Source organism: Felis catus, chromosome B1 (genome assembly GCF_018350175.1).
Source record: "Felis catus isolate Fca126 chromosome B1, F.catus_Fca126_mat1.0, whole genome shotgun sequence".
Taxonomy (NCBI): Eukaryota; Metazoa; Chordata; class Mammalia; order Carnivora; family Felidae; genus Felis; species Felis catus.
The window spans coordinates 205,185,047-205,209,461 of NC_058371.1; the positions used below are offsets into that span (position 1 = coordinate 205,185,047).

The window sequence follows — 24,415 nt, forward strand, 5'->3', positions numbered from 1 at the left end:
AGCAATTGGGGTGGGGGGAAGTGTAGGGGACCCTTCCACAACCCCTTTCAGGAAATGCGGACCTCGTGCCGGGCAGAGTTACTTCATGGGTGCCCTCTCCTGTACCCACCCGCGTGGGCGTGTCCGCCTTGCGACCGCACAGAGGCCGTGACCTCCTTCGCCCCGGCGAGGGGACTTTGTCCCTGTTTTTGTGGCAGAGACTTCCATCCTGGCCAACGGAGCTGGGTCCAACTTCATGACTGGTATCTTCCCCCCTGGGCGGAGCAGCGACCGCCGTCCCTCGGGGCGGGGACTGACCCCGAGCTCCCCGACCCGCCCCGCCCCGCGCGCCTGGCACCACCTTCCGGGGCGGTCCTGGCCCGGGCGCCGCGTTCCTCAACCCGCGCGGCGGGAGCGGCGGGCGATGGTCCTGCCCGCGGGGGACCGGCCGGGGGCCGACGCGACCCAGGCCCTGGGCGCGCTGTGGGACTACCGCGTCTACGCGCGTCGCTGGGTCTTTCTGCTGGTGCTCAGCCTTCTCAGCTTCTCCAACGCCACGGTAGGGGGTCTGGGGCCGCCTCCGTCTCCAATGCCCCGGTGCGGGGGTCTGGGGTCGCCTCCGGGCGGGGGCGGGCGGCCCGAGCTGGGACCCCGCCTGAGTCGGCGCGCTTCGCACCTTCCAGTGTCCCGCTGCACCCAGGGCGGGGTCGGTGTGCACTATGGGACCGCTGGGAGTGGGGGCGCCGGCGACCTCAGCGCGCAGCCGTGGGACCAGAGGCCCTTCTCCCCGCTGTGGCTGCACAGAGAGTAAAGCTGGCATCTGTCCTCCAGGCGGCCCAGCCTGGGTCCTGTGACCTGTGGTGGTTTCGAAAGAGTCCCTCCATTCCTCAGGAGGAGGTGGGGGTCACTGTCATAGCTGGAGAGGGGTCTTCCTCCGGAACACCCAACATCTGGCTACAGGCCTTCATGATCTGGCTCTTGCCCTCCCTCTCCAAACCCCCCACCCCAGTCTGCAAGGCAGGCAGGGCTCAGCCGCCTTGCTTACCTGTGCCCTGGAGCCTTCACTGGGTTTCTGACTCAGTATGCGGGACCCTCACAGGGGGCCTTCCTTACCTGTGTGCACAGCCTCTCCACAGTTCCCCAGCTGGGGTTCCCAGTGACCCGTTACCTGTTCTAGAATGGTTCCCACTGCTGGCAGTGACCCTGCCCTGGAAACCCACACAGAGCAGAGACCGGAGACCGATTGAGCAGTGAGAACAGGGTCTACCACTTACAGGGGCTCAGCTCCCCAACCTGCTTCTCTCCAGCTCACCCCTGAGCCCTCAGCTGTTCTGTGCAGCGGTTTGGGCCCCTCTTTCCCTAGCCCGTCACGTACAGCGGGCTCAGTGGGGGTGAACTGAGTGTGGGCAGACACCTCAGGGAGGTGTCCAACCACTCTTGGATGTTATTCCAAACTGATCAGGGCCTTCTGCCTCTTTTCCTTGCTGACTGCGTGTGGAGAGCCAGCCCTGTGCTGGGACCAGGTGGCATCCATGGCCTGGGCTGAAGTCTGCTGTGACTCTGGAAACCTCTTTTCTCTATGGGACTCTGCACAGTGGCTTGTTGGCCAGGTGCTTCTAGCTGCTAGGAAGCCGGAGCTGGCTTTGGGCCCAGTGGTCTGAGGACACAGCCCCTAGAACTGCTCTGATGACTCTGAGAGGGGACGGGTATCATGAGTGGCCTCGAGAAGTCCCTTGGACACTGAGGCGGTATCCTGCTGCACTCTCCTTTGGTCCACAAATCGTTACGGAGCAAGCAGGACTCTCATCGGGAATTACGGTCCCTGCTCTGGTCACCACGATAAATACCGACCATGAGGCTAACCCCAGCCATGTCCCCTCGTGGACTTGTCTGCAGCCAGGTGACCACAGCTCTATGGTTCTGAGAGGGCAGTGTCAGAGGCAGGTGGAACGGTGTCTGGAGTGAGGTCTGGGTGGCCTCAGAGTGACCCAAGGAGACAGCCTCGTGGTCTGGGCAAGAGCCAGCACGTGGGGCATCTGTCAGCACACTCAAGGGATACAAGGAGGCACCGGGCAGGGCTGGAGTGGCCTGAAGGGAATTCTTGTATGCAGTGGAGATAAACTGTTGTCCCCATGTTGCCTTGCACAGTTTAGACCTGTCTCTGCCCTGCCAGCCACAAGCTTTGGGGAGGAGCGAGGAATGGGCTCGGCTCAGCAGGGCGGGTTTGGAGCACAGACCCCGCGGTTTGTCTTTGCTGGATCAGTTGGGCAGGAACAGGTCTTTTTCTGAATCTGGAAGATCTGTCCTCTGTTCTGTCCTAAAAAAGGGGGTGGAAAAGGAAGAAAAGGCAGCTGTTGCCCAAGTTCTCTGTCATGTGAGACTTTGTGGTCAATGTCTGTTTGGGTCAGCAAGCCTGGATCTCACTGGCCTCACCACGGAGGGTGTGGTCTGGGGCCAGCCCCTGCATTTCTGGGTCTCTCAGATTTGCAGTGATTGTGCACTTTGAATTGTGCTGCCCTTGTCTTTGGTCCATCCCTGGCCCATCTCCCCTCTCCCACCTGCAGTAATCCTTGGAGAGCCCCTCCTCCCCTCTTGCCTCACACGTGCAGGGGTCTCAGCTCCGCCAGGAAGGTCAGTGGTCTTCCCCACTGACCCAGTCGAGCTTAAGGTCTTGCCTTAGGTCTGCTGGCCGAAGGTCTGTGGAGTTGAGTCCCAGCACTTGACAGCACCTACAGCTGGGAAATGTCACCTGTCAGGGAGGGCCTCACGTCCCAAACACCTGGGTCTCCTGTAGGACAGGTGGGGCTGGCTTTGGGCAGGGCCAGCGCATAATCCAGGTGTTTCCACCTGGGACTCAATCACTGAGTTTGCAGACAAGCTAGAGATACCTTTTGGGCCCCTTTCTGCCCCCCCCCCCCCCGCCCTCCCGTGGAAACATCCCTTCAATGGCTGCAGGCCCACCCAGCCTCCTACCCTTATCCATCTGGGTATTCACCACAGGCACCGAGTGTCCCCCCAGATGCGCTCCTCTGCCCAGCCAGTCTGGGCCATCTATACATCTGTGCGACGGGGATGCCAGGATCCAGACCCCCTCTTCTACCCTGCCAGGCTCCAGTGCTGTCCAGTACCTGGTCTAGGCCTCTTCACGCCCATGCACTGTGTAGAGCTCCCCTTCCCCCTTCAGACATCTGCCTCTCACTGGCAGCCCTCTGGGCTTTCTCCTTAGAGGGTCAGTCTTGGTAGGGCTTACGATCCTGCAGGCTCTGGCCGGATCTTCAGCCTCTGTCTCCCCCACCGGACCGTGCCTGGAGGATGGTGCTGTTCTGAATCCCGGGCACACTGTCTGACCACCCCCCCCAACCTGGTGCACTCCCTTGGAGGTGACTGGATGAAGACACTGGCCCTTACGGGATCGCCAGGCACTTTCTCTCCCTCAGACTGGCTGGCTGAGCCTGGGACAGTGGGTGGCTATGGTGTCCGTGGCACCTGCCCCATGGGCTGACGCCAGCGTGTGTCCACAGCTGTGGCTCAGCTTCGCACCCGTGGCCGACATGATTGCCCACCACTTCCTCCTCTCCACCGAGCAGATCAACTGGCTTTCGCGAGTCTACCTCGTGGCGTCCATCCCGTCCGGCGTGGTGGCCATCTGGGTTCTGGATTCTGTTGGGCTCCGCTGGGCAGTGAGTCAGACCCCACGTGAGGGTCAGCTCTTGAATGGGGCAGGGTCCTCGAGTGAGGGCTCGAAAGCCATTGCTTCCTCTCTGGGGATTTCCAGGCAGAGCCACTGGGGTGGCAGGGCGGAGGGCAGGGTGCTGGGCCGGGAGTCCGGGCTGGCCAGGCAGCGCTCCAACCCCATCCCTGCAGACCATCGTGTGCGCATGGCTGAACTTTGCCGGGAGTGTGTTCCGAACCTTGCCCTTCATGGTCGGCGGGATCCAGGACCCATTTGCCTTCCTCATGGGTGGGCAGAGCCTCTGTGCCCTGGCCCAGACCCTGGTCGTCTTCTCTCCGGCCAAGCTGGCTGCCTTGTGGTTCCCCGAGCACCAGCGAGCCACGGCCAACATGATTGGCACCATGTGTGAGTGGCGGGGGGTGAGGCTGATGGTCTCCCGCGGCTTAGTGAGAGGGTCCTGCCACCTCTGTGCTCCCAGCTCTCAGAGAGCAAAGGGCTCTGCCTGTGGGCTGGGGACCAGGCCTGGCCACGGCTGAGCTGACATGTGTCTCCATCTGTCCATCCAGCAAACCCCCTGGGCATCCTGGTGGCCAACCTGCTGTCACCTGCCCTGGTGAAGAAGGAGGAGGACATCCCCATGATGGTGAGGGAGCTCATGAGGTACAGGCACACGCGTGTGCCTTTGTGTGCGGTGTGTGTGTGTGGGCATGATGGGCTCGCGTGTGCACACACGTGTGTACGTGAGTGTTTGTGTGGAATGTGTGCACGAGCCAGTGTGAGTATGCACCTGCCCCTCCCTGTGGCCACACCAGCAAGTGGCCCTGGTGGACGCGGGATTTCTCCACATGTGCGAGTCCTAGGCACCTCGTCAGACACAGCTCTAGGGACCAGGATGTTGGTTTCCTTGGTGGGGAGAGGCCTTTGGTGAGCTGAGGGGCTCACTGGAGCAGGAGGCAGTGTTTATGGGGCGGGCCGGAGAGGGAGACGAGGGACCAACAAAGGCCCTGAGGTGGATGTGAGGTTGAGGGGTAGGGGTTGCAGCCAGAGGCCAGCGTGTCTGCCATGGAGGGAAGGGTCAGCCAGGTGGTAGGTGGTTGCCATTGATGTGATGGAAACCCCGGGGGTGTCTAGGGAGAGAACGATTCAACCTGGCCCAAAGACTCGGGGAGCCAAAGACGCGGTTGCAGCGTCCAGGCGGGGCGTTGGGACTTCGGTTGGGTGGGGCGGGGGGGGGTAGCTCAGGCCAGGTTGGGAGAGGCGAGGGGCTTCCAGCTGTGCAGCCAGGTAAGTGTTGGGGTCATTCACAAAGGCAGGAAGGAAGGTTCAGTTGGCAGGCAGATGGGTGAGTCTGGGGCTAAGGTTGTCACCGAGGAAGTCATCTCTGTGTGACATTTCGAAAGCCAGGGCTCCGGATGAAGCAAAGCCGAGCAGACCCCCCGGCTTGCCTTTGTCTGCCTAGGGATGGCCGGTGCGGGTGGTTAGCAAGGGGGGCCGTGTGCCACCTGGTGCCCAGAGCGGCGGACGTGAAGCCCTCGTGTGCATGTGCACGTGTTTGCGAGGGCCTGCGCACGCACACATACTCGTGTGCTTGCAGACACACTTGCACACGCACGCACACTCATGTGCACCCTCTCCCCAGCTGGGCATCTATATCATCCCTGCCGGCATCACCTGCCTGCTGGCCACCGCCTGCCTCTTGGAGAGCGTGCCCCCCACCCCACCCTCCGCCAGGGCCATCCACTCCACCTCAGAGAAGTTCCTGGATGGGCTGAAGCTGGTCGGTGCCGTGGGATCCCGGGCTGGGGTCGTCGGGTGGGGAGGAGCTGAGGAGGGAAGGGGGTCAGGACAGGCCCTGTCGGAGCCTCTGCATGTCCTGCGGGAGCTCCTGTGCTGAGCGGCGCCTTCTCCCCCAGCTCTTGTGTAACAGAGCCTATGTCGTCCTGGCCGTGTGTTTCGGGGGCGGCATCGGCATCTTCTCCAGCTTCTCGGCCCTCCTGGAGCAGGTCCTTTGTGTGAGGGGCTACTCCAACGTGAGTGCTGCCCCACCCTGGCCCTTTCTCCTGCTCAAGGGTGGGGCTTGGGGGCCATCACTGTCACCCTGAAGGCCGTCTGCCTCTGCCTCCGTCAGGTGGCCCAGGACCTCCCCCAGTGCTGCATTTCCACACCTAGACAGGGTAACCTCCTGTTGTGGGTGGTATTGAGATGCCGTGTGTGAAAAGTTGTGTCAGGTGCCAAATACAGTCTGAGGATGAGTGGTGGCCCTGAGGAGGGGATGGTGGCGGTGCCCAAGTGGCCTGGGTTTTGTGTGTGCTTTCCGCTATCTTTCCCAGTGTCCCACCCAGGATGGCTTCAACCCTGAAGGGCCGAAGGGTCCTCTTCTGATATTTGGAGATTAGAAAGGCCTTGCTCTGCTCATAGCATCTCTGGCCATGCCCTCCCCCGTCTGGCATCAGCCCTGGGTGTGGGATTCAGGCCTGGCATGTTCCCAACTCATGAGGGGCCCGTGGGCACTGAAGGGTGTCTACAGCAACCAGGCCCTTGCCTTTAGCAACTGTTGAGTTCCCGGGGCATGGCGACACAGGAAAGCGGCGCCTCCAGTGGAGGACATGCTACCCCTCGCTCATAGCTGATCCTACAGCTGAGCCTTCCCTGTCACCCTGCCATGGGCCTCTTGGTGATGGTGTGTGTCTTGAAGGTGAGTGCCTCCTCCTGGGGCCCCGGTGTCACTGTGCCCCAATGATGGGGTGCCCCCCACCCCGTCTTCCCCTCCAGGAATTTATAGGCCTTTGCGGGGCTCTCTTCATTGTGTTTGGGGTCCTGGGGGCCCTGGTTCTCAGCCTGTATGTGGACCGGACCAAGCTCTTCACCGAAGCTGTCAAGATTGGCTTCTGTCTGACCTCCGTGGTCTGTGTGGCCTTTGCTCTGGTGAGAGTCGCCTCGAACCAAGACTACCCTACAGTGGTGGGAGTGGGGTGCTCTGGGGCAGGGCGGCTGGCAACTGGGTCAAAGCAGAAATTTCGACCTTCTGCCCACTGGAGTGGTCCCTGGGTGGGATGGGCTCCCCGGTCCCCTGACCCTGTCCCCCGCTCAGCTCAGACAGGGTGCTGGTACAGGGCCTGGCTGGGTCTGGGTGTCCCATCCCTCTGTGTGGCTCACTGCCCCCTAGGTGTCTCAGCTGCAGGGACAGACCCTCGCGCTGGCTGCCATCTGCTCACTGCTTGGCCTCTTTGGTTTCGCGGTGGCACCCGTTGCCATGGAGCTGGCCGTTGAGTGCTCCTTCCCTGTGGGTGAGGGTGCGGCTGCGGGCCTGATCTTCGTGCTGGGGTGAGTGTCGGTCCCTCTGCCACTTCCCTGGGACCCCAGAGACCCTCCCCTCACCCCGCTCCAGGCTACACAGTGGGTCACCTGCACGTTCTGAGCTGCGTGCAGTCCTAGGCTGGCTGCTGGGGTCCACACTGACCGGAACAGCACGCTGCCCTCAGAATGACCGACGGCACTGAGAGCAGTGAGCGGTGCCTGGGGCAGGGCTGAAGGCCTCGTGGCTGTCTAGGCAGGCCGAGGGCGTGCTCATCATGGTCCTGCTGACTGCCCTGACCGTGCGCCGCGCGGAGCCGTCTGTCTCCACCTGCCAGGATGGCCAGGGCCCGCTGGACTGGCAGGGTGAGTGCCCGGCCTGCATGGGACCTCAGGGCCTAGCCCCCCCACCTCCGGCCCTGGAAACTCCCTTCCACGGGCCCCTTCCTCTCGGCATCTTTTGCTCTCCTTGGCACGTGCAGGGCACCCACAGGGCTAGGGCGGGGTAGAGTTGGAGGGCAACAAGGCCGACCTTTCCCCACCAAGGCTTAGGATGGTGGGAGCAGCCCTGAGGCCCTGATGAAAGCTCAACTTTTAAGCCCACGTGAGTTGTTTAAAAATGAGATCGGGGAAAGAGAGAGCGAGGCAAAGAGAGGAAAGAGAGAGAGAGAGACAGGGGTGAGGATGGCCACGTCCAGGGACCCCATGGGTCTGTGAACACGCCTTCAGGGCCCGTTGGATGCTGGGCAAGATCTGTTTCCAGGTCACTCTCTGGTCATGGCCAGTGGGGTCCGCGGGGGCTCTGCCAGCCGTGGGGCTACTCTGGGTCCTGTGTGGGGAGCTTGGCTGCTTGGGCGAGCCTCAGAACAGAGCTGGGTTGTGTCTCCCCAGTGTCCATGCTGCTGATGGCTGGCCTCTGCACCCTCTTCAGCTGCTTCCTGGTTCTCTTCTTCCACACACCATACCGGCGCCTCCAGGCTGAGGCCAGTGCGAGCTGCTCCATCCAGGAGGACATGTCCCCTGCGACCATGGACCGCGAACCCCACCCTGCAGCCACCCCCTGAGGCATCCACACGACCTCCGGCACTGGCGCCCTAGGAAGCTCGGGGCCACTCATCCCTAGAGCTGTTCCCCTGGCCCCACCTTCTTGTTCCTGGGAGCCCTGAGCCCCTGGAACCCTCAGGACTTGCAGAGATGTCACAAGGGTCCCTGACGAGATCTGGAAGCTAAGAGAGCAGTTAGCGCATCAAGAAGTGGTTCTGGGGACATGAAGGGGAGGCCAGGAGAGACAGGCTTTGGTCACAGGGTGACAGCTTCATGCAGGTGCCGGGGGGACTTGGGGCAAGGCAGGGTGGCCCAGAGAGGACCCTGTGGCTGTGGCAAGAACTGCTGGTGCCGTGCGACAAGCAGACACCCCAGTGGCCAGGCCAGACCCAGGGTGGCTGGTGCTGGAGCAGTGTATGGGAGTGGACCTAGCAAGAGAGACAAGAGCCGAGGGGGACATGGAGGGATTGGGGGCCTTGGGGGCCCCTAGCATGACCGAGTCTGGAGTCGACCATGGTGAGAAAGGCCGTGTTTGGGGGATCCCAACCCGTAGCTTTACTCAACCTCTGCTGACCACGGAGTGGCCTAATGCCCTGGGATGAGTGCTAGCACAGTGGGGGAGGGGGGGGGAGCAGGCTGGGTGGGGAGGGGAAGCAGAGGGAGGACCCCACAGGCAGATGCTCCCACCCCAGCAGGCCCTTCCCCTCCAGACTCTCCTAGTTCCAAGCAAACACTCCCACCCACAGTGGACCCTCCCCACACTCTCCCTGCCAAGGCAGACACTTCCCCCACCCAGGTGGAAGTTCCCCACCTGCAGACTGTCCCACCCCCAGGTGACGCGTCCTCCGCTCCCTCTGCAGACACTGGCAGGCAGGTTTGTGGGTTCATGTTTATTGAACTGGCTGCAGCCCAGGTGGGGACGGGGCCATGCCCCTCACTCCTCCTTCTCCTCCCCGTGGGTGAGCACGTAGCTCAGTGCCTTGTAGTCCAGGTTGCCTGCAGCATCGATGGTGGCAAACTGGAACATCTGGTCAACCTGCAAGCCCGGGTGGTGTGGGGGCGGGTCAGGCCCAGGGAGGAGGGGAAGGAGCAAAATGGTCCGCTGAATTACAGGCAACTCACTCCAGCCAGCTCCCAGTGTTGTTTTTGCTTGTGGGGAGCCAGGGGTGGGACCAGGGCCCAGCCACTGGGTGTCCTACCCACCCTGATGGTGCAGCTTCTGGAGGCCCAGGGAGTATCCCCCCTGGAGCCCAGAGGGCCGCACTGGAGCTGCACAGAGGGCCATGGGGGAGGGGGTGGGGCGGGGGCGGAGTGGACCGTTACCTCTTCAGCGGTCATCTTGTCTGCCTGAGACATCAACAGCCGCTTGATGCTGAGGACAAGGAGGGAGAAGCCAAATTAGGCTGCTCTGAAGAAAGGGACCATCACCAGAAGAACCGGAGGGGTGGCCCCAGGGGAGCCCCGTGACTTGGCTCTTCTGTGTGGGATGCCTCAAGGCGGGGACGCTCACCCTCTAGTCCCACCCACTCACAGTGCAGGTGTCTTTTGGAAGCCTGGCTCTAGGGGGAGTCCTAGGCACCGGGGAGTGGTCACTGGGAGTCCTTCCTGACACTCAGGGGTCACTACCCCTTGTGGGGGGCTCCACCTGCAGGGAGGAGACTGAGGAGGGATTAGAGGCGAGTGCCTGGCACACCAAATGTGCCCACTCCCAGTGCTTGGCTGATGTAGCCCTCAAAGGGGGTTCAAGACCCAGTGATCGTACAAGTGGCATGACCAGCTGGGTTACTGGGTGCCCCGGCCTTGGTGTGGGTAGGACTGGTTTTGCCCTCAGTTACCCTGAGGGACTTGGGACCTTGGGGCAGGCAGCCCAACACCTGGACCCTGGGGCGGGGGGGGGGGGCTTGGCGCCCCTCAGGAGAGATGCCCAGGTTGGGGGGGGGGCTTGGTGCCCCTCAGGGGAGACACCCAGGCGTTTGTGACCAAACTCACTAGTCCTTGTTGATGCTGCCTTTGCCTTCAGGATCCAGCATCTTGAAGGCATTTAGGATGGTCTCTTCGGCATCCGTACCTGCCCACAAAAGGCCTTGAACCAGGGGCTTTTAGGGCTCCAGTCCTGCTCTGGGCCATCCCAGAGCCTTCCCACCTCCAGCTCCTGAGCGCCTGGGAGACTCTGCAGCTCCCACCCTGATGGGACTGTTCTGGGGTCCCTGGAGTTCTACCCACCCTGAGGGGACTGTTCTGGGGGTCCCCAGAGTTCTACCCAGGCCCAGAGGTGGAGCGAGTGCTCAGCGAGTGAGGGACAGAGGCTGTCGCCAGTAGGCAGATGGGAGGTAGGCTGGGCGTGTGGCCCACAGATGTGGGTACCAGAATGCTAGGCTTTTCATCAAATTGGAAAATTTGGATTTTTATGTGAAATGCCTGGGTTTGTAAGTGTTAGGAGCTAACGAAATACAGATGGCTTTGGCAGACTGGCCTGAAGGCTGCCCCTGGCCAGGGAGAAACCTGGCTCCATGGTGCTCCCCACCCCATGGTTCTCACCCGTCAGCTTCGCCCCAAACATATTCAGGAACATGGTGAAGTTGATGGGTCCCGAGGCCTCCTTGAGCATGGCATCCAACTCATCATCCTTGATGTTGGTTTTGCCTGTCGCCGATACAAGACCGGGGACGCTGGGTAGGAATGTCACACTCACCCTGGCTGTTCTTGTTGTTGATGTGTCTGCTGTCCCCACTGGCCTCCCAACTCCATCATTCTCCAGGTGACCCCAGAATCAAGTTGGGGAGACCAGAAGGAGGGCAGTGAGCAGATGGGGGGGACACTTGGCCCAAGGGTGGTGGGGTACAGGTTCTGCACGTCAGCATAACCCCAAAACCTGAGCCCCGGGGAGATGGACTGCTGAGGAGGAGGAAGAGGCCACGCATGGAGTCCAGGGAGACTGTGATCTTACCTGGGTGTAAGGGGGCCCAGAGGAAAGAAACCTACCTGTCCTCCCCTGGGACTGCCTCAGGCTGAGAACATGGCCCCAGATGGGAAGTTGAGGGGGAAAGGGCCAGTCTTTGGCTCTTCAGAGGAGCATAAGTTGGCTCCACATTCTCCCCCGGGTCTGTTTCTGGGCTTCCTTAGCATGCCTGGGGGCAGGAGGGCAAGCCTCCCCGTGCAGTGGTGTCCCTCTGGGAGGTTGGCCCTTCCCTGGAGCTTTGGTCCCAACCCCCCCATCCATGATGCCTGTGCTTGGGCATCTAGTGATGCCCTGGCCAAACCAGAGAGGGATTTCTCCCCCAGGGGAGACCCGGCCCACCTCCTCATGGCCCATGGGACGTGGGATGTCAGGTCAGGCTGTAGGGCCCAAGTGTAGCCAGGGCTGGAGGACATTCTGAGGTGGGGTGTGGCGGGGTTCTGCCCCACGGCACATACCCAGGGAGGCATAGGTGTCCTTCAGATCCTCCTTGTCAATAAAGCCATCTCGGTTCTGATCCATCAGTGTGAATGCCTGAAACCGGAGCCAGGGTCACTAGGTTGCCAGGCCAGCCACACCATGTCAGGACAGGCATCTACTCTCATTGGCTCTGGAGCGAGGCTCCCATAGGGTCTTTGGGTCACCTGCCTTATGATTCCCAGAGGGCCCCTGAGTCAGGAGCTTCTGGGTAGAGGGGACCTGGGACAAGAGCAAAGCCTCACCTCCTTGAACTCCTGGATCTGGGTCTGCTCGAAGTTGGAAAAGACGTTGGATGATGCTCTCTGGGCCCGAAGGCCCCCCCCTTCCTTCTTCTTGGTCTTCCTGCTGGCCTAATGTGAGAACAGCAAGGCTGAGGGCCCTCCAGGCTGGCATTTTGGAAGGCAAGGCAGAGGACGCAGGGACTATAGCACCAGGGGCTCCGGGGGAACCCCAAGCCCGGGTCCCTGGGCTGGGATGGCTGTAGGCGCCCGGTGTGGGTGTGAGGAGCCCTGACAGCACAGCACCTGCAGCTCATCTCGAGCTTTGCCCTGCCATCCAGCCAGGAGGAACCAGCTGGGCCTGAATACCCAAGGAGCGGATGGGTTGTGCAGGTGGCCAGCAAGTGGGTGGGGCTGTTCTCGGGACCCTGCCAGGGTGAAGGCCCGGGCCCTCGTCTCTCAGCCCCAGACCTGCATGGAGACGGCCACGGAGCACAGATTTCCTCCCCACTGCACACACCCTCACACATGTAAACAGACTCAACTTGTGTGCACACACACACACACACACACACACCACACGCTTGTGCAGGTGACGCAAGTGTACATAGTCACAATCGCACACTGTGCATAAACACACACACACTCACACTCGCTCCTGCCCCAGTGGCCTACGGGCCACACTCACCATGCCTAGGTCTGCCTGATGCGATGGTCTGTGCCCTCCCTGCCTAGGTCGCCTGTCTTAAGCTCCTACCCAGTCCCCCAGGACACTTCGGGCTCCGGCTGCCGCTCCCTACAAGGGCAGGCGCAGGGCTACCCTGGGGACTGGACAACTGCAGAGTGAGCTTTGGCAGCTGGCGGGTGACTCAGATGCCCATCCTGCCCTGCCCAGCAGGGCCCCCAGGTTTCCAGGCACCTCCCCACTGCCCCTCACCCAGAAGCTTTTGTTCTCCTGTTTTCTGTACATCTCCAGGGCCACCTACATGTGGACCAAAGACCCGGGAGCTATGGGAACTAGAGGAAGGAGCACCTTTCCCAGATTTGCACAAAGTTACTGTGAGTGACCTTGGGGGCTGGTCACCATGCACTCCTCGAGCATGTTGTGTGCACCCTCACCTATCTGCCTCGGTGGCAGATAAGTCCCAGGGCCCCGTCCCCATGGCAGGGAACTCCTTGCCTGGAACACAGTGGGGATAGCATTTCTGGGATGAAGGGCCATCCACATGGGCTGGGCCCTGGGCCATTACTCGGGCAAGTTTCCCCCCTACATCGGGGCCCAGCAGGCAGAAACTGGGGAGGGCACACAGGTGCCTGTGAATGGTGCCAGGTACCAAGGTCACCACAGAATCAGGGGCTGGATGTCCTGGTCCTGGGTTGAGGGGAGTGAAGGTCAGGGGTGGGAAAGGACGGGGGTAGGGTCTGTAGGCTGAGCAGGAGGAGGGCACTTGGTGGCCGAATGAAGTGGGCAGGCAGGATTCTGCAGTTCCACACCTGGGGAACCAGCCCTCAGAGCCCCTGTGCCTGCACCTGGTAGGGAAGCATCAGCTGCAGCCAGTCTGCAGGTGCGTCTGGGAACCACATCACATGTGAGTGCCACTGTAGCAGGGGTCCTGCCCCTTGGGGCACACACCTTCCATCACGTGACACCCCTGAGGCGATCCCAGGGGCAGCTCACTGTTGGTCTCCACTAAGTATGAGACAACAGACACTGTGCAGAACCTAGGGAGGCGTGACATGCCTGGGGGGGGGGGACTTGGGGGCTTCCTGGGGTTCTGCCTGGAGGACTCCCAGAGGGACAACCTGTCACTAATGTGGGAGACCCAGGCAGGGCTGCACTCTCAGCTGGGCAGGGTCTGACCGTGATGCCTGGGGAGACCCTAGCAGGGCTGCAGGAGTGGGGACCCCTGCGACGAGAAGGGAAGGCATGTAGGATCTGTGCTCAGAAGGCCCCTGATGTGAGGAAGGCCAGAAGACACTGGCAGGGACCCTGGGGAGGTTTCCTGGGCTGGTAGCACTAAAGATAGCCGTGGAGTCTGGCTCCTGGGAGAATATCGGGATTCAACATGGACAGCTGGCCCTGACAGGTGCAGGGGCATCAGCAGGCCGTCCCGGTGTTCTGAGCCAGGTGGGAGCCCCCTCAGCCTTCAGGAAGGGCCCTGGGCCAAGGGAAGTCTCCCTCAGCTTTAGGGGTCTTCCCCGGGCAGCCATGTACATAGGGCACGTGTGCCTGTGTGTGCCCTCCACTGGTCCCCTCCCCGTCTCCCCCGCCCCACTGGAAGCTACTGGTATGTGCTCCCTACCAGCACTCTGGCCTCATCTTCAGCCCAAGAGACATTTATTTTTGATTCTGGAAGCAGGAGTTGCTGAGGAGTCCTGTTTATTTTAAAATCCAGGGAAGGGAAAACACACTCATCACCCGAGGTCATCTGCCTAGCTGCTCAAGGGGGTAGGGGTGTGCACTCTGGATTGCCGCATGGCATGTTGGTGAAAGAGGGTTATTTTGTGCCTCGTGGGGTCAACGTGTGCGTACAGTCTCCTCAGGGAGCAATGAGGGGGCTTGGGAAGGCCCTCCCCCCACCCCAGGCCGGGCAGAAGCACCAGTGGAGGCATCAGGCAGAGGTCTCAGAGTCCTTAGAGAAGAGCCTGGTGACCCTGTAGGATGGGCCTCCTTATTCCCACCGCCATCCCAGGAAACAGAGCAGGTGATTTTCCAATTTCTCGGCTGGAGTCCCAGAGCCAGGACTCCAGAGCAAGCTGCCGAGCCAGAAGGGCCTCCCTCCATGCAGATTTACTGAGCACCTGCTTTGTGCCCTGGAGTTTTAGCCTCTGCATTCCATTCTCTTTAGATTTATAGTTAAGCTGTCTTTGGAAACAGAAGGGTATGGAAGAGTAGGGAAAAGTGGGCTCCCTCCGTCGTATTGGGGGCCCTAGTGAGCCCCAAACTCTGGTTCTCAGGGAGCTTCTGCCTGGATCCGTGCAGGGCCCAAGGGGGTGAGTGGTCCTCCTGTCAGCCCACCCCCACCTGATTGCCTTGGGAACCATGTATCCGCACAGCCAGCGCTGTTGGGAGGCCGGCTGGCTGGTCACCACTGCCCCATCTTTGGGCAGTCTCTGCACAGCTGCAGCTGACCTGTCACGTCTTCACCAGGACTAACCACAGAAGTGGGGGAAACCGGCTACTCTGAGGGGGACAGAGTAACCGGCAGGTTTACCCCCTACCCGTCCCACTTAAGCAGCAGAAGTGGGAGAATGAGGGCCCATCTGGGGGCTCTGTGGACCCAGGGGCCCTGATTGAGGTGGACCTTGGAGCTTCGAACTGCAGGGTCCGGAGGGCAGCAGTCAGGGAGCAGGCCTGCTAGCTCCCAGGAAGACCCCAGCCCCCTGTGCCGGAGAAGCTCCTGCTCTGCTCTGTTCTGCCAGGGGACTGGGGACTGAGACTGGGGGTGGGGGTGGCTGGAAGGGGCTCCCAAGGCAGTGCCGTCCCAGCAGGGGGTTCTGAGGCCACCATAATCAGCGAGGCCTGAGTGCAGAGGGTCTGGCCACAGCCCCCGCCCTCCCCCCCCCCCCCCCCAAATGCGCGAGGAGCCTGGGGACCAGGGGGCCAGCGCTCAGGTCACACTTAGTACCTAGACCCGGTATTCCCTGTCCAAAACCTCAAACCCCTTTCCCGGCCAAGGCCCCCTCCCAGTCGGTCCTTGAGGCTGACCTGGGACGGCCAGGGACCTGGACAGGCCTGGGCGGGGCTGCAGGCCGCACTCCAGCCGCCCGGCGTGCGTGGTGGTGGGCTCCTTCCCCGACTTTCCAGGCCCTGACGGGAGAGCCCTGGCAAAGCAGGAGGATACGGTGCCATCTATTTTACACTTTGTGACTTTGACTTGTAGTTTTCAAATATTTGGACATATAATGGGCGGGCTCGATTGCTGCTCAACCCGGCCTGACAGCGTCCGGGGCTGCAGGAGACGTGGCGGGAGGCCAGCGCCTCACACCCAGGACAAAATCACCCGCGCCGCCCAGCCAGAACCCTCTTGCTCGGCAGTCGCGCACGCGCAGCTGGTCGCGAACAGCGCGTCCGGTGACTTCCCCGCCCGGAGCGGTCGCACGCCGTTCCACCTCCGCCCACCGGGGGGCGCAGCGGTGCCCTTGCTCGTCGCCAACGGCGCATGCGCTCGCCCTGGTACGCTTTTACGTCTCCGCGGCTCTCCCAGCCCTTGCGGCGTCCTCCTCGGATTGTGCTTCCGGCGTGAAGGTTACCGACAAGATGGTGCCGCCGGTGCAGGTCTCTCCGCTCATCAAGGTGACTAGGCTTTGCGGCCGTCGCCGCGTGCTCGGCTCCGTGTGGGCTCCGCGTGCGCGACCTCAGGGAACCCTGGACCCGCGCCCCGCGGGTGCGACCTGCCCTCCCCCCTCCCCCCTCCCCCCTCCCCGCGCTCCCCCGATCCCCGCCCTGCGCTTCCGACCCCGCCGCGGGCTGGGACCCCCAAAGGACCCTGACCCCGCCTCTGACGGCCCTTTCCCCGCAGCTCGGCCGCTACTCCGCCCTGTTCCTCGGCGTGGCCTACGGAGCCAAGCGCTACAGTGAGTGACCGCGGGCGGCCGCGCCGCTGTCTCGGCCGACGGCAGAGGGGGCGCTGGGGCTTCTCAAAGCCTGTTGGGGCTCGCCAGGCCCGTCTGCTAAACCCCAGCGAAGGGCGAGAAGGGGGGCAGAGTGGGAGGCGCCAGAAACCCGAGCGGACGCGGCAGGTGTGTGGGTTGATTTGGGACTGGCTCAGGCGGTCAGGACCCCAAGTGCATCCTGATGCAGGGCAGCCCCCGGGGAACAGAAAAACGGTGAGTTCCAGTTGGCACGTGGTGCCAGGTGGGTGTGGGAGGAGTGCTGCGGTCTGACGCGGGGCGGCCTCTGGCGACCTAAAGGACTGGGCGAAGTACGAGCCGGGTGGCAGCGGGGACCCTGCAGCTGCCCTCTGGGTTGGGCTCTCTGCGGAGCGGGAGCAGCAGCGGCAGCGGCAGCGGCAGGCCTTCTACATCGAAGTAAAGGGTGGGAAGCCGAGGCATCGGCATTCCCAGTGCACCTGAAGAGACTGAAGCCCTGCTAGGCAGCGTTTCAGTGAGGAAGTTCAAGTGTCTCCCCACCTTCCCGTTTGCCTTAAACAGGCTACCTGAAACCCCGGGCGGAAGAGGAAAGGAGGATAGCCGCTGAGGAGAAGAAGAAGCAAGATGAACGGAAACGGATTGAGAGAGAGCTGGCAGAAGGTACTCAAATTACTGCATCGTACAGATTTGCCCTCCGCCGGATTTTAGACACACAGTGCTGCTTCGCGGGGCCCCACTGCGGAGGGAGAAGCCCCCTCTCTTCATCCAGCACCGGCCCAGTGGGTCCTGGGGGTGTGTGGGGGGGGGAGGTGGAGCAGAGGCGTGGGTGTGGGGACATGATGACACCTTGCCTTTGGTGAGGCTCAGGTCCCTGGGCCTTAGAGGTTAGTTGTCTGGGAATGTGACCTGGTGGTGCCACCCGAGAGGGGCCCACAGGACCGGAACCAGGCACACCCATCCCGCTGACTGCTCTGGCAGGTTCCAGTGAGAACATGCGGGCACAAGGAAGACCAAGGACAAGGCTTTAAGCAGAGCGTAGTCGGGCTGCACCGTAACTAGATACTGGATGATGTTGAGCTGAGATGGTCTGTTGGGATCGCCTGAGGCTGTAATAACACGTATGTTTTCTTTTGAACCTTTCAGCCCAAGATGACAGCATACTAAAATGAGCCTGCCTCGCTGGAAGTGTGGATGAATAAAATTTTCTTTCTTGTTATGTGATGCTCTCCTGGACTGTCCCCGCTTGTCTCATTTCTGGACTTGGGCTTGGTTTATATGCAGTGGGAGTGGGGATGGGGAGGGGGAATTCAGAAGAACTGACTGGCCATCACAGACTCAGGATGCAGTGCACAAATGAGCCTGTGAAACTCCTCCACTTCTCTTGGGCATCTGGGGGGGGGGGTGGCCCAAAGGGAGCAGTTCATAGTAGCGACACAGCCAGCTTGGGTGCTGTGAGTGCTGCTTGGTCTTTGCTAAGCCCTAGGCCACCCGTTGGGTGGGCCGTGCAAGTGTCAGGATGGGACCTGGATCTCTGTCCCCCTGTTGTGAATCCTCTCCTCGACCCACAGGAAGGCATGTGGCCGCCCGGGGACCCGACTGGGGTGCTGCACGAGCTTGTTATTGGACTCAGGCTCTTGCCGAGCTGATAGCCGGGTCCTGCCCCTCCTGGCTGTGCCCCTTCCAACCCCTGAGGCCTGGTATTGGAATGTTACTATTTCCCAGTCACAGGACTTGAGCAGATTTTCCTAGGCTTTGAGCCCAAATTTCATTGGTAAGACGAATTCATTTGCAAATGTGAGGAGAAAATGAGAAGCAAGCATATAAACACTTTAAAGCCTTGGTTTTAGTTTTGGTGAGGTTTGAGTGAGGCCACCTCAGCTCCTCCTGAATTTGGTGGGATCTGTTCCAGTGTGGCCAGCTGGTGCTGAGTCCCTCTGGAGGAGCACCTGGCCCTAATCACAGGCGGTCACCAGGTGTCACTGCTGAGATGGAAACTACCTCCATCTGTGACTGGATGGCTTGGTGGGGGGTGCTCCCCATTCTCTCTCCCCACCTACCCCATGAGCTCTGGAGCTCTAGGAGAGGGCTTGGGTGGCATCTGAATTGGCCTTACAGCGACCAGTCTCAACCTGCAGCTGAGAGGAGGGGTTAAGTGTCTAGTGTCTGGGGAACAAATGCTTTGGAGTTCACATTATAAGGACTTCAAGTTAAAAGCCCTTAATTTCTACCAGATAATCAGTACCTGTTTCAAATGGGAGTAGTGTTCTGTTTGGGTGTGGCTATGCCAATTCATAAACATTAAGGGAACCCTCACTCGTACAGGAGTTGGGCAGACCCTAGGCATGGCAGTGTGCCCCCTGATCTCAGGGTCTGTCAGTGCACCTCTGTGCACAGGGCTGTTAAACGTGTTTATGCACAGGTCACTTGTGTCTGATCACTGCCTCACTCATGGCCTTGAGCTTTCTGGCAGAATTTTCCAACAGGTCATATGTGATGTGCCTGTAATTTCTGCCGAATTAAAACAAGGGTGATGTATTTTGTTTTTATTCTGAATTTCTGGTCCTATTTTCCCTTAAACCAGATAGGCAATGGTACCTACGTATCTTACTTGCCCATACACACATAAATGTGCAGTCGTGAATGTTCTCACCCAATGCTTTCAGACACAGTTCGCAGACCCTTTCCGAAGATCTCTGTGGTATTGCTATGTACCCAAAAGATGGATGAGCGTAAGGTAGGCTAAAGTGTTTAAATTATTCATCGTTGACTTTCATTTATAAAAACGCAAGCCTTAAAAAAAAATTCAAAATATTCAAAATTGTCTTCAGTCACTTCGTTGGGCTTCCTAACCTGTAGCAAAGGGTTAGAGGTGGAGTCCCAGGAGGTGTACGGGATGAAAGAGCAGTCCGAACCCCCGGAGCAGCTCACAGGATGCAGCAGGTTGAAGACTTGGGGGCGGGGCCGCCATTGCAAATCTCTGTGCCCCCTGCAAGAGAAAACAAGACGCTGAGTGAGAACCGTGTGCACTGGCCTTGCTCCTTCCCTTCCGCCCCGTGTCCTCTACCAGCCCTGCAGGATGAAGGGCAGAGTGTGGGACCTGCGGGGAGCCTAAGCCGATTAGTCTAGCCAGGGCTCAGCCTTTCTTATCTTAGCTCTGGTGACACTTTCAGTTCTGCCGCCCCCGCCCCCCCCCCCCAACCCTGAAACAGTCTTGTTTACATTGGTTCCCTCCCCATAGCAGGAAATCGCAACAGAAGTCCCAGAGCTGAGGTGGCCAAGCACAGGCAACAACTTCGGGGATTCCATCTTGGGGGTGTGCTGACTCATTGCGATGAAGCCACATTCCCACAGCAAGGGGAGGGGCGGACAGGAAGGGTGTCATGCACACTTGGCTCTTTTAGCTCACTTTTTTTCTTTTAATTTTCTTTGTTTTTTAAATAGCTCGCTTATCTTTTAAGGTCTTCTGTTTTGTTTCTGAGGGTAGCGTGGGAGTAGAGGTAGATTTTCTGAGTTAATTAGGAGGGAACTGCAGCCTGATGGTGGAAGAAAGACCTGTTGAGAGTTCACGATGTTTGGCTGGGATTTCCTCCCCTTTACAAGGGAAGTGACATTCAGTTACTTCATTAGGGAAAATGAGAGTTCCTGGCTAGAGACACAAGGAGACCTTCCAGTCTGGGAGTGTTGGGTGCACTGCCTGAGCAGGGCCGATCCTGAGGGATGGCCGCCCCTGCGGTGAGGAACCAGAGCACGCCAGCCACAGTGCTGTCTGGCACCTGCCTTTTCTTGAGACTTGACTCTGGTCTTTAACTCCATCTCTTCATACACTTCAACGTGGGGACTAACCAAGTGCCCGCCCCCACAGCCCAGACCTTTCTTGACTGTTGTCCTCTCCTCCTGTTGCTGCTTCTCCTCCTCCAGGGCCTTCACTTTGGCCTCGTACTCATCAGCCAGAGCCTTCCACTCCTTCCTGTTGTTCTGTAGTCGGTCGAACATGGGCAGGATCTCCTCGTGGAAACGGGAAAACTCCTGGACAGGGAATCAAGAAGTTGCCCACACCGCCTGACTGTTCCTGGGCCGCTGGGGCAGGTGGTCTCCCCACGTCTTGGCCCTTGCTGGCACCAGCCTGTCCCCCCACCACCTTGCCCCACTCCCCCAAGAGGAGAACCTGGGAGGGGGTCTGCCTGCCACTGAGACGTCACTTTCCCAGCAAAGCCTTGGAAATGGAGAAGATAGGATGGGGAGATGTGGGGTATGAATGCTTATGGCACAGATGAGGCCCCCAAGAATAAAATAGAAAATAACAATGGCAGAAGGGGAGTCCCTTGGCAGAGGGAGTGGGAACACGGGGGCAGACAAGCAAGTCCTGAGGCTCCTTCTCTGGTCTCTTATGCACACATCACCCATGTACACATGTGTGCACACACAAACACACATACAATCTATGGAGCATGTGGATGGACTTGGGGAAGGCAGTGGGAGGGGAGCAGTGTAGTGGGGCTGTGACCTGTGACCTTCAGGACTGGGATGTACATCCTGGTCCTGCCTTCCTTCCCAGGACTTATAGCCCCAATGAGGAGGTAGCAAAGGGAGATGGTGTTTCAGTAAAGGGGAGCACAGGAGCTGTGGGGGTCAAAGGGGAGGTGGGACTGGTCCAGTCAGGGGTGACTTTACTCAGAACCAGACAACCTCCTCCTCAGAGCGTGGGACCCTGCAGCCCCCAGGACCAGATGGAGTGGAGTCCATGGGCATGTGGGCATCACTTGCGGGGGGGGGGGGGCTCTGACTGCAGAGCCCTCCCCACCCCCGCCAACATACTCCCTGGCCAGTGACGTCACAGCACATGTCTTCAGCACAGTGTCCCACTGTCACTTGTGCAACATGTGTTTGCTGGGCAAGGAATTCCCAGCTGTGACAGGTGGACCCATCCCTGTCCTCCTGGGTTCACAGGCACTGAACAAATGCACCCACAGATAAACTGCAGTCAGTGCCCTGAAAATAACACGCAGATCACAAGTGGGGGTGCCTTAGGGTCTTGGGAGAGCACATTTGAGGTGAGACCTGATGGAGAGCAGGAGGACCCTCCAGAGGGAGGAAGCCAGTGGGTAAGCGTGAAGTGCTTCTGAGGGGCTGGCTAGGTGAAGGTGGGAAGGTTCTCCTTGGGGTGACGCTGAGGATTTCAGATTTTAAGTGCAAGTCTGAGGAGATAGGGGCTATGGCAAGTCAGGCCATTGGGTGAACCCACACCAGTCCCCTCCTCCTCCTGTGAACCTAGTCAGGCCCTGCTCACCTTGTACACGAATGTGCACACAAAGTCGATGAAGCCAACTTGTAGTTTGGGGAGCTCGGCTGCCTTGTTCCGGTCCATCATTGGCTTGGTTGGGGGGGGGGGAGCAGAGACACTTTCTCTGAGCCCACAGGACTCACTCAGCCCCACCCAGCTTGGATGAACATGTCCACAGAAACACAGATTAAGCAGTGTCCATGGGATGAAGGTGAAGCCTCTGGCCTCGGGGCCTGGCCTGCCTTGATAGATGCTGGCCCTTGAAAGGAGACAGCTAGGACATCCCTGTCCCCTCTGAGCCATCTAGTAGTTCCAGGGCTAGGTCCACCATGGTGCTCCCAGTTCCCTGTCCCCGGAGCCCCTTTCTCCCAGTCCCCTGGGAGCTATCCATGGTGCTGACTCAAGACCTGACCAGAGACCCCTGGGGAGCAAAACTCAGATGCCTCTGGAGGGGCTGTCCATACTGTCCACACACTCCAGACTGCCTGGGTTGGCCCTTGCTAGTCTGTTCTTCATAGCTACCCACTGTCTGAAGCTCCATGTGGCAAGGGTGAGTCATGCAGGACCTAGAGGCCTGGCCCCCAAGGGACTTGGCTGGTTGGTCAGGATACCCTTACCTGCAGTCTGTACCTGGCCCCAAAGCCTTCTCAACCCCATAGGGTTGAGACAGCTACTCATTGACTAGAGTTGACTTTCCATTTCTTCCACATGCCTTTTGGACAACACTATGCTTTCCTCATACCCTTGGTTCCTATGCAGGTGCCATTGTAGTCTAGCAGCATATTCCTGGCCCCACATTGCTGACCCGAAGATCTCAGCATTGCCCATCTGCCACGGTGTGGGCCCCTGGGCTGCAGCCACTGGCTCCCTCTGGCACCGTACTCTTCCCAGTTGAAGGCCTTTCAGGAGCAGCTCACAGCTTGGCTGAGGTTCTGTAGAGCTTCCTAGGCCATGGAGGCTCTGGGTTACGGGCCACAGCCTGGTTCTACCAGCTTTGATAATGGCTTTCCATCTCTGCATGGGCACCACAGCTTTATCCAAACACTATTATTTCTATAACTTTACCCATTTCCCGAGTCACCTAATTTCATACTCAGCTCATGTCACATGACCCCACAAAGTGAGACTGAGGTCCCAGGACCCCCAAATCCCTGGGAGTCCCCTGTTTCCACTGAGTGAGGCCTGAGTTTCCCAGGGACCACAATGGGGATTCTGGAATTAACACTCACAATGGGCTGCTGATCCAGAACTGTCCTTTCCAAGTCACCTTGTTCCCAGAACTCAGCGGCCACCAACAGAGCTACCTGGGAGGTACGTAAAAGGCAGTCATCCTGTGGAGCTTAGTGCTTGGTCAGAGAATGACCAAGGAGGCTCTTGCCTGGAGCCTCTGTGTCCTCAGTCTTCTCTGCCCCAGACCCTCTGGGATCCCCATTCTTCAGACTAGGCCTAATACACAGTGAGCACATTGGCACTGTCCAATATGGTGGCTGCTGGCCCATCCCCAGAGCAAAGGGGCAGCCCTCAGTGCTACTTGCAAATGAAGGCTCTGTCCGCCTATCTCAGGCTTCCCCTAGATGCAATCCCAAGAGGCACTGACAAGAGGTGGGGGCCCTGCATGACTTCTGACCTTGCTCTGGACTTCCCAGGGCTTGGTGATGGCAGACAGGTCACACGCCGTCATCATCATGGCCCTGCAGGGAGATGGAGTTCCAGGCATGCCCAGGCTGGCCTCCCTCCCTCCCCTCCACCTCCACCTCTGGGCACAGGTCCAAGCTCCAGAGTCCTTCTAGTAGTAGGCATCTTACTGTACACACACACTTCAGCCCACCCCCCTCATACTCCACCTCTCCCTCCTTCTTGCAGCTACAAACTAAAATCAGCAAATATTTATCAGGCAGCCTCTAAGTGCCCGTGATTTACAGTTCTCTTTGGTGGATCTCTGGGATAGGCCTGGGGGAGGACTGTAGTTCTGAATCTCCATTTTGTACATGCATCTGTGGAGGTTCATAAAATAAGTAAAATACTGCCAAATCCACAAACTAAGGAAATGGACTGTCTGACCCCAAATCCTGTACGGTCTTCCCAGAAAAGGAGGAGCAGGTTAGATGGAGCATTTATTTTGACGTGTCAAAGCCATTTAGAGATCAGCTGTTCTTGTTGCGGGTCATGGGGGTGGGGGGTGGGGTGGGGTGGGGTGGGGTTTCCTATCTTTGTCCCGGGAGGTTTGAGGATTAAGCAGGGCAGAGATGGCCCCTGTCTCCCCCGCTGCTCACATGACTATCTCCTTCCGCGTAGTCTCCAGGGACAGGTACTCCACCCAGCTCTTCCGGTCCTCGTAGTTCTTAGACTCATCCACAATCTTCTGGAACATCGTCCTCTTCCTGAACCCCAAGAACAAAGAGAGAGAGAATCGACCCCCAGCCCCTCACCCCACCCCCGAACCAGGACCACCTCCTAGGGGTCCCTTGGGTTTTCCCAGAGCCCCTGACCGACGCCTCCCCGCAGGGAGGGCGGCACGCACTTGAAGTAGAGCGCCAGGTCCGTGGCGATGATGGCGATGTCCATCAGGTGGATCACGTGCTCGTGCTGCCGCCGGTTCAGGTTCTGGTAGATGTTCAGGGTCTGCGGGAAGGGGCTCAGGTGGTAGAAGCGGTCCGCCTGTCCCCTCCCCCTCCCAGGATCCGTCCGTCTGTCCCTCGCACGTTGCTGGCCTGCTCCTCCCCCTGGGTCGTGGGCACCAGACCCCGGTGGCCTGGCTCGCTGACCCCTAGCCGTGGCCCTCCCCACCTGAGGGCTGAGCTCACCCCGCCCTGCGGTGGGTGCTTCACCAATGACCCTCCTCCAGCCCCCCGCCCCCGCGGGATACCGAGGTGGGAGGGGCCAGGGGTGCAGGCGAC

At 59.8% G+C, this 24,415-nt stretch overlaps 4 protein-coding genes across 6 annotated transcripts in view; 2 read left to right on the plus strand and 2 right to left on the minus strand.

Annotated features, from left to right (window-relative positions):
* Positions 1 to 403: 403 nt before the first annotated feature.
* Positions 404 to 17,453, plus strand: SLC49A3 (solute carrier family 49 member 3). The gene is made up of 12 exons (XM_023253380.2): positions 404 to 538; positions 3,501 to 3,659; positions 3,844 to 4,057; positions 4,219 to 4,295; positions 5,292 to 5,429; positions 5,566 to 5,682; positions 6,425 to 6,577; positions 6,819 to 6,976; positions 7,203 to 7,312; positions 7,838 to 15,941; positions 16,799 to 16,897; positions 17,381 to 17,453. Exons 1-10 carry the CDS (start codon positions 404 to 406, stop codon positions 8,008 to 8,010), a joined length of 1,434 nt encoding a protein of 477 aa, XP_023109148.1. The 3' UTR covers positions 8,011 to 15,941; positions 16,799 to 16,897; positions 17,381 to 17,453.
* On the minus strand, positions 8,862 to 12,352 carry MYL5 (myosin light chain 5). The gene is given in 7 exon segments (NM_001009874.3): positions 8,862 to 9,026; positions 9,314 to 9,362; positions 9,980 to 10,058; positions 10,529 to 10,633; positions 11,405 to 11,480; positions 11,669 to 11,776; positions 12,333 to 12,352. Coding segments are annotated over 7 exon segments (522 nt in total). The 5' UTR covers positions 12,336 to 12,352; the 3' UTR covers positions 8,862 to 8,924.
* On the plus strand, positions 15,860 to 17,453 carry ATP5ME (ATP synthase membrane subunit e). Its single transcript, XM_006931302.4, has 4 exons — positions 15,860 to 15,941; positions 16,168 to 16,222; positions 16,799 to 16,897; positions 17,381 to 17,453. The coding sequence occupies exons 1-4, from the start codon at positions 15,906 to 15,908 to the stop codon at positions 17,404 to 17,406; spliced, it is 216 nt and encodes a 71-aa protein (XP_006931364.1). The 5' UTR covers positions 15,860 to 15,905; the 3' UTR covers positions 17,407 to 17,453.
* Positions 17,454 to 18,765: 1,312 nt separating this feature from the next.
* Positions 18,766 to 24,415, minus strand: part of PDE6B (phosphodiesterase 6B) — a 34,914-nt gene continuing 29,264 nt past the window's right edge. For 2 of the 3 annotated variants that reach the window (XM_003985610.4, XM_019829878.2), the window contains exons 16-22: positions 24,040 to 24,140; positions 23,792 to 23,899; positions 23,146 to 23,209; positions 22,748 to 22,822; positions 21,525 to 21,608; positions 20,107 to 20,263; positions 18,766 to 19,223 (exon numbers count right to left, since the gene is read on the minus strand). In XM_003985610.4, coding sequence (XP_003985659.2) covers positions 19,162 to 19,223; positions 20,107 to 20,263; positions 21,525 to 21,608; positions 22,748 to 22,822; positions 23,146 to 23,209; positions 23,792 to 23,899; positions 24,040 to 24,140 — 651 coding nt within the window. In that variant the 3' untranslated portion in view covers positions 18,766 to 19,161. Of the gene's footprint in view, positions 19,224 to 20,106; positions 20,264 to 21,524; positions 21,609 to 22,747; positions 22,823 to 23,145; positions 23,210 to 23,791; positions 23,900 to 24,039; positions 24,141 to 24,415 lie in introns of those variants that run through there. The other variant, XR_002156646.2, reaches the window with a different exon arrangement.

Coding starts and splice junctions, on each gene's coding strand:
- SLC49A3 (XM_023253380.2), top strand. CDS start 404: ATGGTCCTGCCCGCGGGGGACCGGCCGGGGGCCGACGCGACCCAGGCC. Junction 4,058..4,218: donor CAACATGATTGGCACCATGT/GTGAGTGGCGGG, acceptor CTGTCCATCCAG/CAAACCCCCTGGGCATCCTG. Junction 6,977..7,202: donor GGCCTGATCTTCGTGCTGGG/GTGAGTGTCGGT, acceptor GTGGCTGTCTAG/GCAGGCCGAGGGCGTGCTCA.
- ATP5ME (XM_006931302.4), top strand. CDS start 15,906: ATGGTGCCGCCGGTGCAGGTCTCTCCGCTCATCAAG. Junction 15,942..16,167: donor AGGTCTCTCCGCTCATCAAG/GTGACTAGGCTT, acceptor CTTTCCCCGCAG/CTCGGCCGCTACTCCGCCCT. Junction 16,898..17,380: donor TGAGAGAGAGCTGGCAGAAG/GTACTCAAATTA, acceptor TGAACCTTTCAG/CCCAAGATGACAGCATACTA.